Here is a 12,845-nt window from a genome sequence, read left to right on the forward strand (position 1 = left end):
CTTGTGCTCACAGAGGAAATCACTGTGATGCCAAATCACTTCATTTTAAAGTACAGAGAGACCTCCCAGCACAGTGTGGTAATGTACAATAACCAAAGGGCACAAATAAATGCTCTGCTCTTCCCTCACACACTGAGATGTGGAAGAAGAGAGAAAAAATGGTGTTAATTCAATATTGGTGCTGCTGTATGGGCAGAGCAGGACCTGTGGGAGGGTTCTGGGTTCTGCCCCAAGCCCAGGTCAGACCAGCCTCAGTTTCCTTTGTGCTGAGCAGGGTTTAGGAATTAATAATTAATAATTAAAGGAAGCTTTAATTACACCAGAGGGAATCTGTAATAGGACCTTTCTCTTGTGAATGTTGCCTTGAGCTGCTGTGGTTGGATCTCTGCTGTGTCCCCATCCCTCAGAGTCCTGGCCCTGTGTGCAGGAGCCCCCCAGAGCCCCTCCAGCCTGTCCCTGCTCCTTCTCTCCTGTGTGTGTGTCCCCTTCTCCTCCCTGGAGCTTCCCAGGCCCCAGCTCTGTGTTACCAAGTTCTTCTGACTGTTCTTTTCCCTGTTTGCTCCCTGGTTTCCCACTGCTCTCTGTAGATCTATCGATGCTATTCCTGACAACCAAAAGTATAAGCAGTTGCAGAGGGAACTTTCTCAAGTGTTGACCCAGCGCCAGATCTACATCCAGCCTGATAACTAAACCAATCCAGGTACCCCTGCTGCCTGTGAGGTGTGAGCCAGCACTAAACCAGGACTCACCAGCCCAGCCCCTGCATGGTAACGGGAAGAACTAACCCCTAATCCCACAGGGAGCAGCCAGCCCAGCCTCCTGGGGCTGCCTCAGTGCTGGGTTCTGTTTTCAGTGTTTTCTCCTCCCTCATGGAATCCTCCTGGGGCTGCCTCAGTGCTGGCTTCTGTTTTCAGTGTTTTCTCCTCCCTCATGGAATCCTCACGCTCGGAACTGGGGCAGGATTTCCCACTTTGCACTCTGGCTTGGGAGCAGGAAAGGAGCATGTGGAGTGCTGTGGGATTGGGCTGATTCCATCCAGCATTCCCAGGACTCTGCCCCCTTGGGCACCAGCAGTTTTTACACCTCTGGTTCTCCACTTCCATGAAGAAATTCCCTGTAATCCCAGTGTGCTCCCTGCAGAGTGAAATCCTGGGAGTGTCACAGTTTGGAAATAAAAAGATTCTGGTTCTTGCCATGAGTTCAGAGTAAAGGTGTGCTCACCCACACACCTTCCCCGTGAGCCCGCTGGGGTTTGAGCTGCCTTGGAGCTCAGTCCTGCTCAGGCTCACTCAGCCATGGGCAGCCTCCCCTTGCACGGCCTCCAGAGGGATCTGGTGCTGTGCTCGTTGCTCTGGAGCTCTGAGTGTCAGGGCAGTGACTAACCTGAGCCTCCTTAACCTTCCACTCCCCTTCCTAACCAGTTACAGATGTTCTTTCATCTGACAAAGGGGGAAACTCACTATTTGTTGATGGTGGCCAAGAACTACTTCTTCAGCCTGTGACAAATGCAAATATAAATGTATATGTTTTTATTAAAGCAGCAGAAGTGTCCAGAGACAAGAGAATGGAAATGCTGTTACAAAAATGGTTGGAAAATCACCACCACAAAGAGCAGCCTTGTTTACAGGAGACAGCAACCAGGGAAAATGAGGTTGCTCTGAATGACAGAATCCCAGACTGGTTTGGGTTGGAAGGGCCCTTAAAGCTCATCCAGTTCCAACCCCCTGCCATGGACAGGGAGCTCTTCCACTCTCCCAGGTGCTGTAAAGGCTGTGAAATGTGATTTAAGTGGGGAGAAATTCCACCCAACTGCATCCTACCACTTCTCTGTGGTAGCCACTCTGGAAAAGTTTGGTCCTGGATAGAACCCATTCTATCAATTTATTTAAGAGGGGCCTTTTTAAAAGTGGGAATTTCTCATTGTCTTATTGAAATCAGAGGTTCCTCCCCAGGCATCTCCCAGGGCAGCGATCCCAGGTGATTCCTGACAGGTGGAGCTGTTCCTCTGTACTTCAGGCAAAGGGAATCCCTGCAATAACCCTGTGACAGTGTCTCTGTTCTTCTTCAGCTGCTTTGATCACTCATTCCTTAGGGAAGGTACAAAGAAAGGCAGATTTGAGAGCAGAACCTCCAGCTGCCATTTCCAGCGGTGCAGAGGCTGGTGTGGGTTCTGGGGTGACCCTGGGTGACCAGAAGGGTCAGAGCTCCCCAGCCTGGCCCTTCTCTGGGTGGGGCTGGGTTCTCTCTGGCCCTGGGGGCAGCAGGAGCAGGAGCTCTGGCCCCCCTGGCTCTCTGGGGTGCTGGGCTCTGCAGTCTGTGACAGAAACCTTGGGACTCTCCTGTGGCAGCCGGGGCTGAGCGGAGCTGCTGGGGCAGCCTTGGGTGCCTTCCTTGCCAGAGTGAGTTTGGCTTTGTGTTCTCAGAGTGGTCATTTCTGCTTCCTGGCCTCCAGCAGGCACAGCTGAGCCTGGCTCAGGGGCTTCTCCTTCCTCCTGCCTCCCGTTCTGCTCCCAGCCCTTCCCTGCCTCTGACCCCCTTTCCTTCCTCCCCACAGGTCTGTGCAGACTTTTGCAGACAAATCAAAACAAGAAGCTCTTAAAAACGACCTGGTGGAGGCTTTGAAGAGGAAGCAGCAAAGTTAAAGTCCTGTCAGTGCTAACCAGCCATGCCATGCACTCGTTAGATTCCTTTCCTAGAGAATCATCCCCGCCCTTTTCTGTTGGTCACGTCACGATTTGCATCCAATACTCTCCATGCAGCGCCATCCTCTCCCCATGAATAAAGCTGTACAAACTTTTTCAGTCTCTGACGCCTACTTTGCACCACATTTTACTATTAAGACCTTAGGCTATGTTCCTGTAGAAGTCCATGTATTATTTTTTTTTCCTCCTCCCCCCTTTCCCACCCTCCCCCATTTATATGCATCACCACAGATCATCGTATGTCTTTTCCTCCCTCACCCCCTCCTGCCTTTTGTTACATTGGTGTAAAAAATGTAAAACAAAAATTTATTAAATACTGTGGTGTGTGAAAGAGGAAGAACTGGAAAAACAAAAAAAAAAAAACCGAAAAAAAAAAAGAAAAATAATCTATTCCACGGATGTTTGGGGGCTGGGCACAGGGGCTGGCTGGAGGGAGGGAGGGAGGGAAGAGAGGGTGTTCTGGGGGTTGTACAATACTGAGTAACCCAGATGTGCAGGAGATGGTGATTTCGAGACCTGCTGAAAGTTCTGCTCTTCTATAGCCTGGTTCCAAGGCGCTTTTCTGTCAATTTTTATGGAATGCAAAAGGGGTTTTTGTTTTGATTTTTTGTTTTTTTTTGTAAAGCTTAAATTGAATCTACATCTGATACTTGAGCCTCCATACTAAAAAATGGAAAAAAATAAAAGGAAAAAAAAAAGACTAAAACAATAAAAACAACAAAAAAAAATCCCAGAAAGATGTTTGTGTGATCGTGTCCTCCTTGTTTCAATTTCCTTCCTTGCAGGGTTACTTGGGGTTTGGTTTTTGGTCTCACTCCAGAAATGTTTGTGTGGAAGGGGGTGTGATGTCCCCTTCCATATGATGTTTATATTTATATATATAAAATGTATATATAAACAAATTCTTCCTTATGGCAGAGGTTCTTTGTCCAGCTTTAAGAAAAGCCAATATGTGATAATTATTCAGTGTTGTGAGTGGCAGAGATGAGGGATTTGCTCATGGTTTGGATTAAAACAGGATCTGAATTGTTCTACAGGACAGGAAATGCTGCTGCTTCAGGATGAGGTGAGCAGCCCCTGTGCCTGTGAATCTGGAGGGGCAGAATTGTGAATTCTTTTCTATTGCCAGAGCAAAACCATCCTGCAAACCCACTTTCAGTTTCAGCCAACTGAGTTACCTTGCTGCACTTTCTTGCTTGTTTGATTTTCAGTAATTTATATAAATGTGGATAACTGGAAGAAGAATTCAAGGGGAGAGGTCCTACAAATTTCCTCAACACAGGAACCACATTTTGTTGTCCTTCCTATGCAGCTACCTGAGATAAAGGCTGTTTGCAAACAGAGATGTGGGATTTGTGACGTTTGCTGACTCTTGAGCAGGCCCATAGAAGTGCTTGAAATGTGAAGTGAAAATGCCCTGAAATCCTGCAGCAAACTGTTCCTGAATTTTGGAGAAATCTTGGAAAAGTTCTCTTTCCAGTGCCACCTTCCTAGACTCTGTCAGTCTCCTGGAGAACAATTTGGCCCTAAAACAGGAACAGCCCCTGACCCCAAAACACATGGTGGGGTGCAGGGTGGATTTTTGGGATCACAGCACCCAGCAGGGCATCCCCACCCAGACCTCTCTCCCATCTCCCAGGTTTAGGAACTGGCTCACCTTTGCTCCAAGCTCATCCCCAGGAGCTGTGAATTAACCCAGTAAAAAGTCACTCACTTGTTTCAAAGGGCTCAGAGAGAGTGTAAAAAACATTTCCTTTCTGAAGACAGCTGGGTCAGCCCCAAGAACTGCCCAGTTTGTGTTTCCATGAACCTGCAGCTGCAGCCTGGGGGGAACTGAGCAGCTGGAATCCCATTTAATGTGAGATCCAGGGATTGGTGTCCTCAGTGTGAGGACAAAGCAGAGCAACTTCCTTGGGAAGGACAAATGGCATGGACTGGCTGAGGAATCATAAATTAATGATAAAGCCAAAAGGGACACAATGCTGGGTATCAGGAGGGGAACTGGAGAGGGGAAGGGAAGCAAAAGGAAGAGCTGATAGGAACTGCAGGAAAAGGAAAGTTCTGGTTTTCACAAGGCCAAGCTGTGATTGCTTTCCTGAAGGGTCTCCAAGCTTTGGTTGCTTTTCCTCATTTTCCCAGGCAGACTGAGCTGCTCATCCCCAGCAGAGGAGCTCAGCCCAAGGGAGGGAGCCTGGCTACAGCTCCACTCTCTCCTGCTGGGCCCACAGCTGCTGCCAGCCCAGCCCAGCCCTGATTCCTGACCTTCCCTGCTCGAGGAGGGAGCACTGGCTGAGCTCAGGGCCCCCAGAGGGGATAAACCCATCAGTGTGGCAGATAAACCCATCAGTGCCAGGGATAAACTCAACAGGTTGAGGATAAATTCATCAGAATGAGGATAAACTCATCAGACTGAGGATAAATTTGTCAGGTTGATAAATTCATCAAGGATAGAGGGCAGGAACTGAAAAGCAGAGGGAGCAGCTCTGCTCTTCTGCTGGGGAACAGCAATGGAGCAACTTCCCCAAGGAATCCATGCAATTAAAACATGGGTGAGGCAAAAAATGACAAGTCAGAGAATGGGACTGTGAGACTCATTAGGAAAGAGGCAGGAGCTGCCAAGCAAAGCAGCAAAATGAAACCAAGGCAGGCAGGTGGGGAAAGATGTGTTTTATAGATGGGTGAGCCGTGCCAATTAAAACAGGTGTGGACTGAGCACTTTGGTTCTGCTGCTCCTTCCCCACTGGATCCAGCCCCGTGTGTCTCCAGAAGGAGCTGGGGGGGCAGCTGTGAGGCCACAGGGCTGTGTCTGTGGCAGGTCAGTCACTCTGTCCCCTCCCCACGTTTTCCAGCACCAAGGAAGCTCCAGATCAGCCCTGGCAGACACAGCAGTGCCCAGGCTCAGCTGTGGGGCACTGGAGCAGCAAAGAGCAGCTGAGGTATCCAAAAATTCCCTTTTATCCTGAAAGCATCATTGGTATCAGAGGCACCAGGTGTCCCAGCAGCATCCTCTGCCACCACCTTGGCAGCACAACGTGTCACCCACAGGCTCAGGGCCTCTTCTGCCAGGAGCCACCAGGATGGAGGGGCTGGTCTGGCCAGCCCTAAGGCACGTGCCTTCCTCATGTGCATCCTCCTCCTCCTCTCCGTGCAGGGCAGGTCCCTCTGTCAGCTCTCAGGGCTCTCCTCTGGCTCCCCCAGGAGAGCCCCCCTCTCCTCGAGGCTGCCAGGCCGTCCTTTCCTGTAGGCCAGGAACTGGAAGGAGATCTGGGGAGAGGTCAAGGCTCTGCACACTCACAGGGGCAGCTGGGGATGCTCTGGGGGTCAGCAGCCCGAGATTGTGCCAGGAGAGGTGGGAGCAGCACAGGGAGCTCAGTGCAAAGCAGGGGCTGAGCATTTCCCAGCCAGAAGAGCAGCACACATCCCTGAGGGAGCAGCAGCACAGATCCCCAGGGAGCAGCAGCACACATCCCTGAGGGAGCAGCAGCACAGATCCCCAGGGAGCAGCAGCACACATCCCTGATGGAGCAGCAGCACACATCCCTGAGGGAGCAGCAGCACAGATTCCCCAGGGAGCAGCAGCACACATCCCTGATGGAGCAGCAGCACAGATCCCTAAGGAGCAGCAGCACACATCCCTGAGGGAGCAGCAGCACACATCCCTGAGGGAGCAGCAGCACACATCCCTGAGGGAGCAGCAGCACACATCCCTGAGGAGCAGCAGCACACATCCCTGAGGGAGCAGCAGCACAGATCCCTGAGGAGCAGCAGCACAGATCCCTAAGGAGCAGCAGCACACATCCCCAGGGAGCAGCAGCACACATCCCTGAGGAGCAGCAGCACACATCCCTGAGGGAGCAGCAGCACAGATCCCTGAGGAGCAGCAGCACAGATCCCTAAGGAGCAGCAGCACACATCCCTGAGGGAGCAGCAGCACACATCCCTGAGGAGCAGCAGCACACATCCCCAGGGAGCAGCAGCACACATCCCTGAGGGAGCAGCAGCACACATCCCTGAGGGAGCAGTAGCACAGATCCCTGAGGAGCAGCAGCACAGATCCCCAGGGAGCAGCAGCACCCTCCCTCCTGCCCAGCCCTAAATCCCACTCCCTGCAGGCCCTGCAGGATGGATCCAGCTCAGGGGAAAGGATACAACCACATCCAGGGCCAGCACACCCAGGCTGCCCACCAGCCAGGGCAGGTGGTGCAGGATGTAATCACCTTGGCCCTGGCCTGGCTCTGGGTTCTTCAGGAGCACACTGAGCCCATACAGGGAATTGCCCAGCATCACCAGGGCAAAGAGGGAGTAGGAGACCCCACTGGTGGACTTCCTCTTGTACTGGGAAAAGAGGGAGAGGAGAGGAGCTTGGGTGCAGCTCTCCTAAATCTCTCTACAACTATTAATTTAATCATGCTATTAATCATGCTCATCCCCAGCAGTAAAAAGGGAAGTGGTGACTCAGTGCTGGGAGTCTTTTAGTTCCCCTTTGGCTTGTAAATGAGACAAAATGAAAGCCCCACCCTCAAAATATTGCTAGGTTAAAGGGAGGGGAGGAAAATAAATACAGAGAAGTGGTCCCTTATGGAATGGTCAGAGATGGGGCCTGGGACCTGGGAGCAGAGAGGAGAAAGGAGAACTTCCCCCAGGGAGAAAGGAGAGTCCCCAGCCCCCAGGGAGTGCCAGGTGAGGAGCCCCAGGCTGGGCACTCACGTTGGTGCAGATCTGGGGCACTCGGGAGCACAGGTAGAGCACGGAGGAGACGGAGCCGATGGTAAATCCGATGATTTCAGTCCTGGAGAAAGGCTGCAAGGCAGGGGCGGGGACAGCGACAGGGACAGCCCCCGTGCTCAGAGCCACAGCACGGCCACTCCCACCCCGCGTGTGCCCCGCTGCCCTCCTCTGACAGCCCCTGATAATTACAGCTGCTAATTAACATTTCACCGCGCCACAGGAAAATAGCCAGGGCAGTCTGTTATAACGGGAATTGGCTTTATTTGCTTTGCTCGGAGATCCTTTTCTATTGCCAGAGCAGAACCATCCTGCAAACCCACTTTCAGTTTCAGCCAACTGAGTTACACCTTGCTGCACTTTCTTGCTTGTTTGATTTTCAGTAATTTATATAAATGTGGATAATTGGAAAAAGAATTAAAGGGGAGAAGTCTTACAAATTTCCAGAACACAGGAACCACATTTTTGGAGACTGTTTATCCTATGCAGCTACCTGAGATAAAGGCTGTTTGCAGTGTGGAAATGTGGAAATTTCTGTGGGAAATGTGAGGTTTGCTGATTGTTGAGCAGGCCCATAGAATGCTTGAAATGTGAAGTGAAAATGCCCTGAAATGTCTGAAATCCTGCAGCAAACTGTTCCTGAATTTTGGAGGAATCTTTGAAAAAGTTCCTTTTCCAGTGCCACCTTCCTAGACTCTGTCAGTCTCCTGGAGAACAATTTGGCCCTAAAACAGGAACAGCCCCCAACCCCAAAACACATGGTGGGGTGCAGGGTGGATTTTTGGGATCACAGCACCCAGCAGGGCATCCCCACCCAGACCTCTCTCCCATCTCCCAGGTTTAGGAACTGGCTCACCTTTGCTCCAAGCTCATCCCCAGGAGCTGACAGCAGAGATCTCCCTTTGAAAGCCTCTGGAGCCTCGGGGCTGGCACTGCCCAGGAGGGAGAGGCTGGGCAGGGACCCCACGGAGAGGAACACAAAGGCTGCATTGATGGGAGCAGGGACTGCAGAGAGCAAACAGAGCCTGGCCAGGGAGAGCCCAGCAACCCCAACAGCCCTGGGGCTGCCAGGACCCCCTTGGGGTGAAGAAACCTCCAAGCTCCCCCTTATCTCACCAAGGGACTGAGCAACCTCTGATCTCTCCCTTATCTCACCAGGGGATGGGGCAGTGGCTGCTGTGGGTGCTGGTGTGATTTATCTGCCAGGGATGTGCCCAATTTGTGCCTTATCAGGGAGGAAACTGCTCCTATCTTGGGATCTTTGGGTTTAGGGCTCTATAGAATCATCCCCACTAGAAAATTTCACTGTCTTAAGTCACTCTCAAATCCCTGCCAGAGCAGGGATTCATACTCCTAACCCTAGCAACAAATGAGCCCTGCTGTGGATTATTTATTAGTAGTAATTTCCTATTTTTCAGTAATTTTTAGTGATTATATTCAGTAAGCAAGCTCCCCACCTTAAGAAAACCATGGATCTGATGGGTCAAATACCAACTGGCAATAACTTTACATGTCTTTTCTAAGTTAAACAATCACTCCAGTCCCAAGGAGCCTGTTTGGAGTTCAGCAGTGCTGGAAAGGGGATTTTCTCTGTCTGTTTAAACCCTGCAAGAACTGCTCAGGTTCCCTTTTCACTCCAGTTGAACAGAGAGGAAACTCCCTGTCAAGTTTTGGCCTGAAACAGTGGGGAAAACTTCCCCCATTCCCTTCCAGCACTGCCTGAGTCAGGAGTTCTGTGATTCCCAGCTCTGAGGTGGAATCACCACCTAACTGTGGGGGATTTATTTGTTTCTGTACCCTCTGAGGCTCATGGGGGGGTTGTTTGCAGTGGGGGTTGCAGGGTCTGCAGAAGCCCCAGGCCCAGCCTGTAGGGGTTTGTTGGCTTTGCCTCTCCTAGGGGCTCAAATTATCCAAGGGAAAAAACCCAAAAAAACAAACCACCAACCCAGAAGCAACAAGAGGCATCATCTGCTGACTGTGCCTGGAATCTCCCAGGCTCCCAGAGAATTCCCCCTCTCTGCTCCCAGTGCCCAGGGCAGCAGAGCCCTCCCCTGTGCCCCAACTCACAGGCTCTGCCCCTGTTCTTCACCCGGTAGTAGCAGTACAGGGACAGCATGGCCAGGTCTGCCAGCACGTAGTAAATGGCCGTGTACACCTGTGGGGAGGGGAGGGGACAGGCTGGGGACACCCACGGGGAGCTGGGGGGCTCCCTCAGGGCTGCTCCCTGCCCTCCTGGGGGAGAGGGGAGGGTCCTGGGGTGGAGGGAGAAACCCTGTGAGAGAAGGAGGTCCTGGGGTGGAGGGAGCAACGCCAGAGGGAGGGAAAGGAGGAGGAACTCGGGGGTGAAGAAGGGAGAATCCCTGGGAGAGAAGGGAAAACACCAAGAGGGGGAAAAGGGAGCATCCCCACAGGGAGGAAAAAGGGAGCATCCCCGGGGAGGAAGGAGGGAACACCCCGGGGAGGAGGAAAAAGGGAGCATCCTCATGGGGGAAGGAGAGAGCATCCCTGGGAGAGAATGGAAAACACCAAGAGGGGAAGGAGGGAACATCCCCAGGGAGGAAAAAGGGAACATCCCCAGGGAGGAAAAAGGGAACATCCCCAGAGAGGAAAAAGGGAACATCCCTGGGAAGAAGGAGGGAGCAACCCCATAGGGGAAGGAAGGAGGGAGCAACTCCAGGGAGAGAAGGGAAAACACCAAGAGGGGAAGGAGGGAGCATCCCCGGGGAGGAAAAAGGGAACATCCCCAGGGAGGAAAAAGGGAACATCCCTGGGAAGAAGGAGGGAGCAACCCCAGGGTGGAAGGAGGGAGCATCCCCACAGGGGAAGGAAGGAGGGAGCAACCCCAGGGAGAGAAGGGAAAACACCAAGAGGGGAAGGAGGGAGCATCCCCATGGGGGAAGGAGGGAGCATCCCCGGGAGAAAAGAGAAAACACCAAGAGGGGAAGAAGGGAACATCCCCAGGGAGGAAGGAGGGAGCATCCCCGGGAGAGAATGGACCACACCCGGGGGGAAAAGGGAGCAAGCCCAGCATGGGAGAGGGCAGCATCTCTAGGGGGCAGAGGGAGCATCCCCGGCAGTTTTGGCTCTGCTCTGGATACAGCAGCTGCCAGCCCGTCCCTCCTCCCCGGAGCTGGGCTGATTGAGAGCCAGCCCAGTACCTGCAGGGGCAGCTGATCAGCCAGGAAGGAGCCGATGAGGTTGAGGAGGTCTCCGCCCAGCCATCCCAGCAGGAAATAGATGGAGAGGGCCTGGTCCATGATGCCCGTTCGGCACGCCTGGTAGAACTGCCTGCAGGGCATTGGGCAGGGAAACAAACATCACCTCAGCGCCTTCAGCGCTACCCGGGAGCCATCCCCAGGATTCTGTGCATCCCAAAGCAGTCACGGGATGAAAAGCAAGGCCACACGCTCCCCTGGCCCCAGGGAGAACTCCTGAGCCCCACCGGCGCTCACTGAGAGCCCTGTGGGAGGAGCAGGAGGATGATCCCAGCTGCAGGATCCTCCCCTCCGGTTGCGAAAGAGCCGTGACTCCTCATGTGCCTGCCTGCCACCCCTGTGTCAGCAATTCCAAGTACCCCAGGGCTCCTGGGGACAGGACATTCCTCCTGCAGTGTGACCTGTCCTGCCGGCCCTGCACGTGCCTGACGTGGCACATTCGGGCACGGCGACAACACCGCGGCCACCGCCGGGCGCTGGGGCTGCGCTGCTCCGGGGCTGTGCCCCCCTCACCCTGCCGAGCCCTCGCTGCTTGTGCCGCGGGGATTCGATGATTCTGGCACCTTGTGCTTGCCAGAGGGTGTCTGCTGTCCCCGGGAAGGGCTGCCCGGGATGAGGGGGCGATACTCGGGGATTTGGGAGTGGCACTCGGGGATTTGGGAGCCATACCCATAAATTCGGGAGCAATTCCCCATAAATTCGGGAGTGGTCCCCATAAATTCGGGAGTGATACTCAGGGATTTGGGAGCGGTACCCAGGGGATTCGGGAGCGGTACCCAGGGGATTCGGGAGCCTTACCCAGGGATTTGAGAGCGGTCCCCAGAAATTCGGGAGTGATACTCAGGGATTTGAGAGCGGTCCCCAGGGATTTGGGAGCGGTTCCCCGTAAATTAGGGACTGATACTCAGGGATTTGGGAGCGGTCCCCGGGGGATTCGGGAGCCTTACCCAGGGATTTGAGAGCGGTCCCCAGAAATTCGGGAGAGGTATTCCAAGGGTTCTGGAGCGGCAACCATAAATTCGGGAGCGGTCCCCAGAAATTCGGGACTGATACTCAGGGATTTGGGAGCCTTACCCTGGGATTTGAGAGCGGTCCCCAGAAATTCGGGAGAGGTACTCAGGGATTCGGGAGCGGCACCCATAAATTCGGGATCGGCACCCATAAATTCGGGATCGGTACTCACGGGAAGGCTGCGGCGATGAAGCAGCCGATGGAGCCCAGCCCCAGGACGATGCTGGCGACATCCCGGCTGTCCTGGGCACACTCATGGAACACATCCATGATCCAGCGGGAGCCATTGGGACAATCGGAGAGATTCCCCGAGGGGAGACCCCTCCAGCGCCGCGCAGCCATGGAACTGCCGGGATAACGCTGGGGAAAAGGGAATAACACAGGGAAAAATTAATAACAATGGGGAACCTAAGATCTGCGGGAGGGACAGGTCTGGGGATGCTCCGGCTACTGGCTCATGTTGGAAAAATGCATCGTTAGTGGATAATTCACCTTTATTGGGTTTGCTGCCAGCATGGCAGCGTCTGGCCTCAGAGGAGAAACAGAAGGAATTAAAGACGAAGAAGAAATAAAGAAGAAAGAGAAGGCAATAAAAGGAGGAAAAGAAGGGAGGAAGGGAAAAATTTGAAAAAAAAAAAAAAGAAAGAAAAAAAGAAAAGGAAAGGGAAAAAAGGCAATGGAAGGGGGAAAGAAAAAAAAAAAAAAAAAGCGGAAGAAAAGGAGAAGTGAAAAAAAAGTGGGGGGAGAAAAATAAAAGAAGCCGAAATCGACCCAACCTGTTCTCGCAGCACCGGCACTCGCCTCCTCACCGACGCAGTTCGGAACTGTATTTTTCCTTGAAAACCCGCTCTCTTTGAAACTTGGGCTGTTTTTCTTTGCGAATCCACAACTCCTCAGACACCCGCCGGGTTTCCTTCGCCGCTGTCCCAGACCCTGCCCAGTTTCCTTCGCTGCTCTCTCAAACCCTGCCGGGTCTCCTTTAGCGCTGTCCCAAACCCGCCGCTCCAGGGCCGCTTTCTCAGGAACTTGCCGCACACCGGCAATTTTTCACAGTGTGAAATCAGCGAGCCATTTCACAAAGTCCTGCATTTCCCCGCGGTTTCCCAGCCCTGCCTTTCCCAAAGTTGCTGTTTCTTCCCGATCTCGGTGAGCCCGGTCCCGGCCCCGCCGTGTGAGGGGCCGGGCGGGGCGG

At 53.2% G+C, this 12,845-nt stretch overlaps 2 protein-coding genes across 2 annotated transcripts in view; one reads left to right on the forward strand and one right to left on the reverse strand.

The window, feature by feature from the left end:
* Window positions 1–3,439, forward strand: part of CAPZB (capping actin protein of muscle Z-line subunit beta) — a 64,708-nt gene extending 61,269 nt beyond the window's left edge. The window contains exon 9 of the mRNA XM_058039547.1: window positions 2,555–3,439. Within this exon, the coding sequence (XP_057895530.1) occupies window positions 2,555–2,642 (88 nt within the window). The 3' untranslated portion in view covers window positions 2,643–3,439. The remainder of the gene's footprint in view (window positions 1–2,554) is intronic.
* A 1,956-nt stretch (window positions 3,440–5,395) lies between these two features.
* On the reverse strand, window positions 5,396–11,995 carry SLC66A1 (solute carrier family 66 member 1). Its single transcript, XM_058039548.1, has 7 exons — window positions 11,826–11,995; window positions 10,586–10,715; window positions 9,495–9,582; window positions 8,284–8,432; window positions 7,410–7,502; window positions 6,852–7,037; window positions 5,396–5,966 (listed from the first exon to the last, which is right to left on the reverse strand). Exons 1-7 carry the CDS (start codon window positions 11,993–11,995, stop codon window positions 5,868–5,870), a joined length of 915 nt encoding a protein of 304 aa, XP_057895531.1. The 3' UTR covers window positions 5,396–5,867.
* Between the last annotated feature and the right edge of the window lie 850 nt (window positions 11,996–12,845).

The sequence above is a fragment of the Melospiza georgiana genome, chromosome 22 (genome assembly GCF_028018845.1).
Source record: "Melospiza georgiana isolate bMelGeo1 chromosome 22, bMelGeo1.pri, whole genome shotgun sequence".
Lineage (NCBI taxonomy): Eukaryota > Metazoa > Chordata > Aves > Passeriformes > Passerellidae > Melospiza > Melospiza georgiana.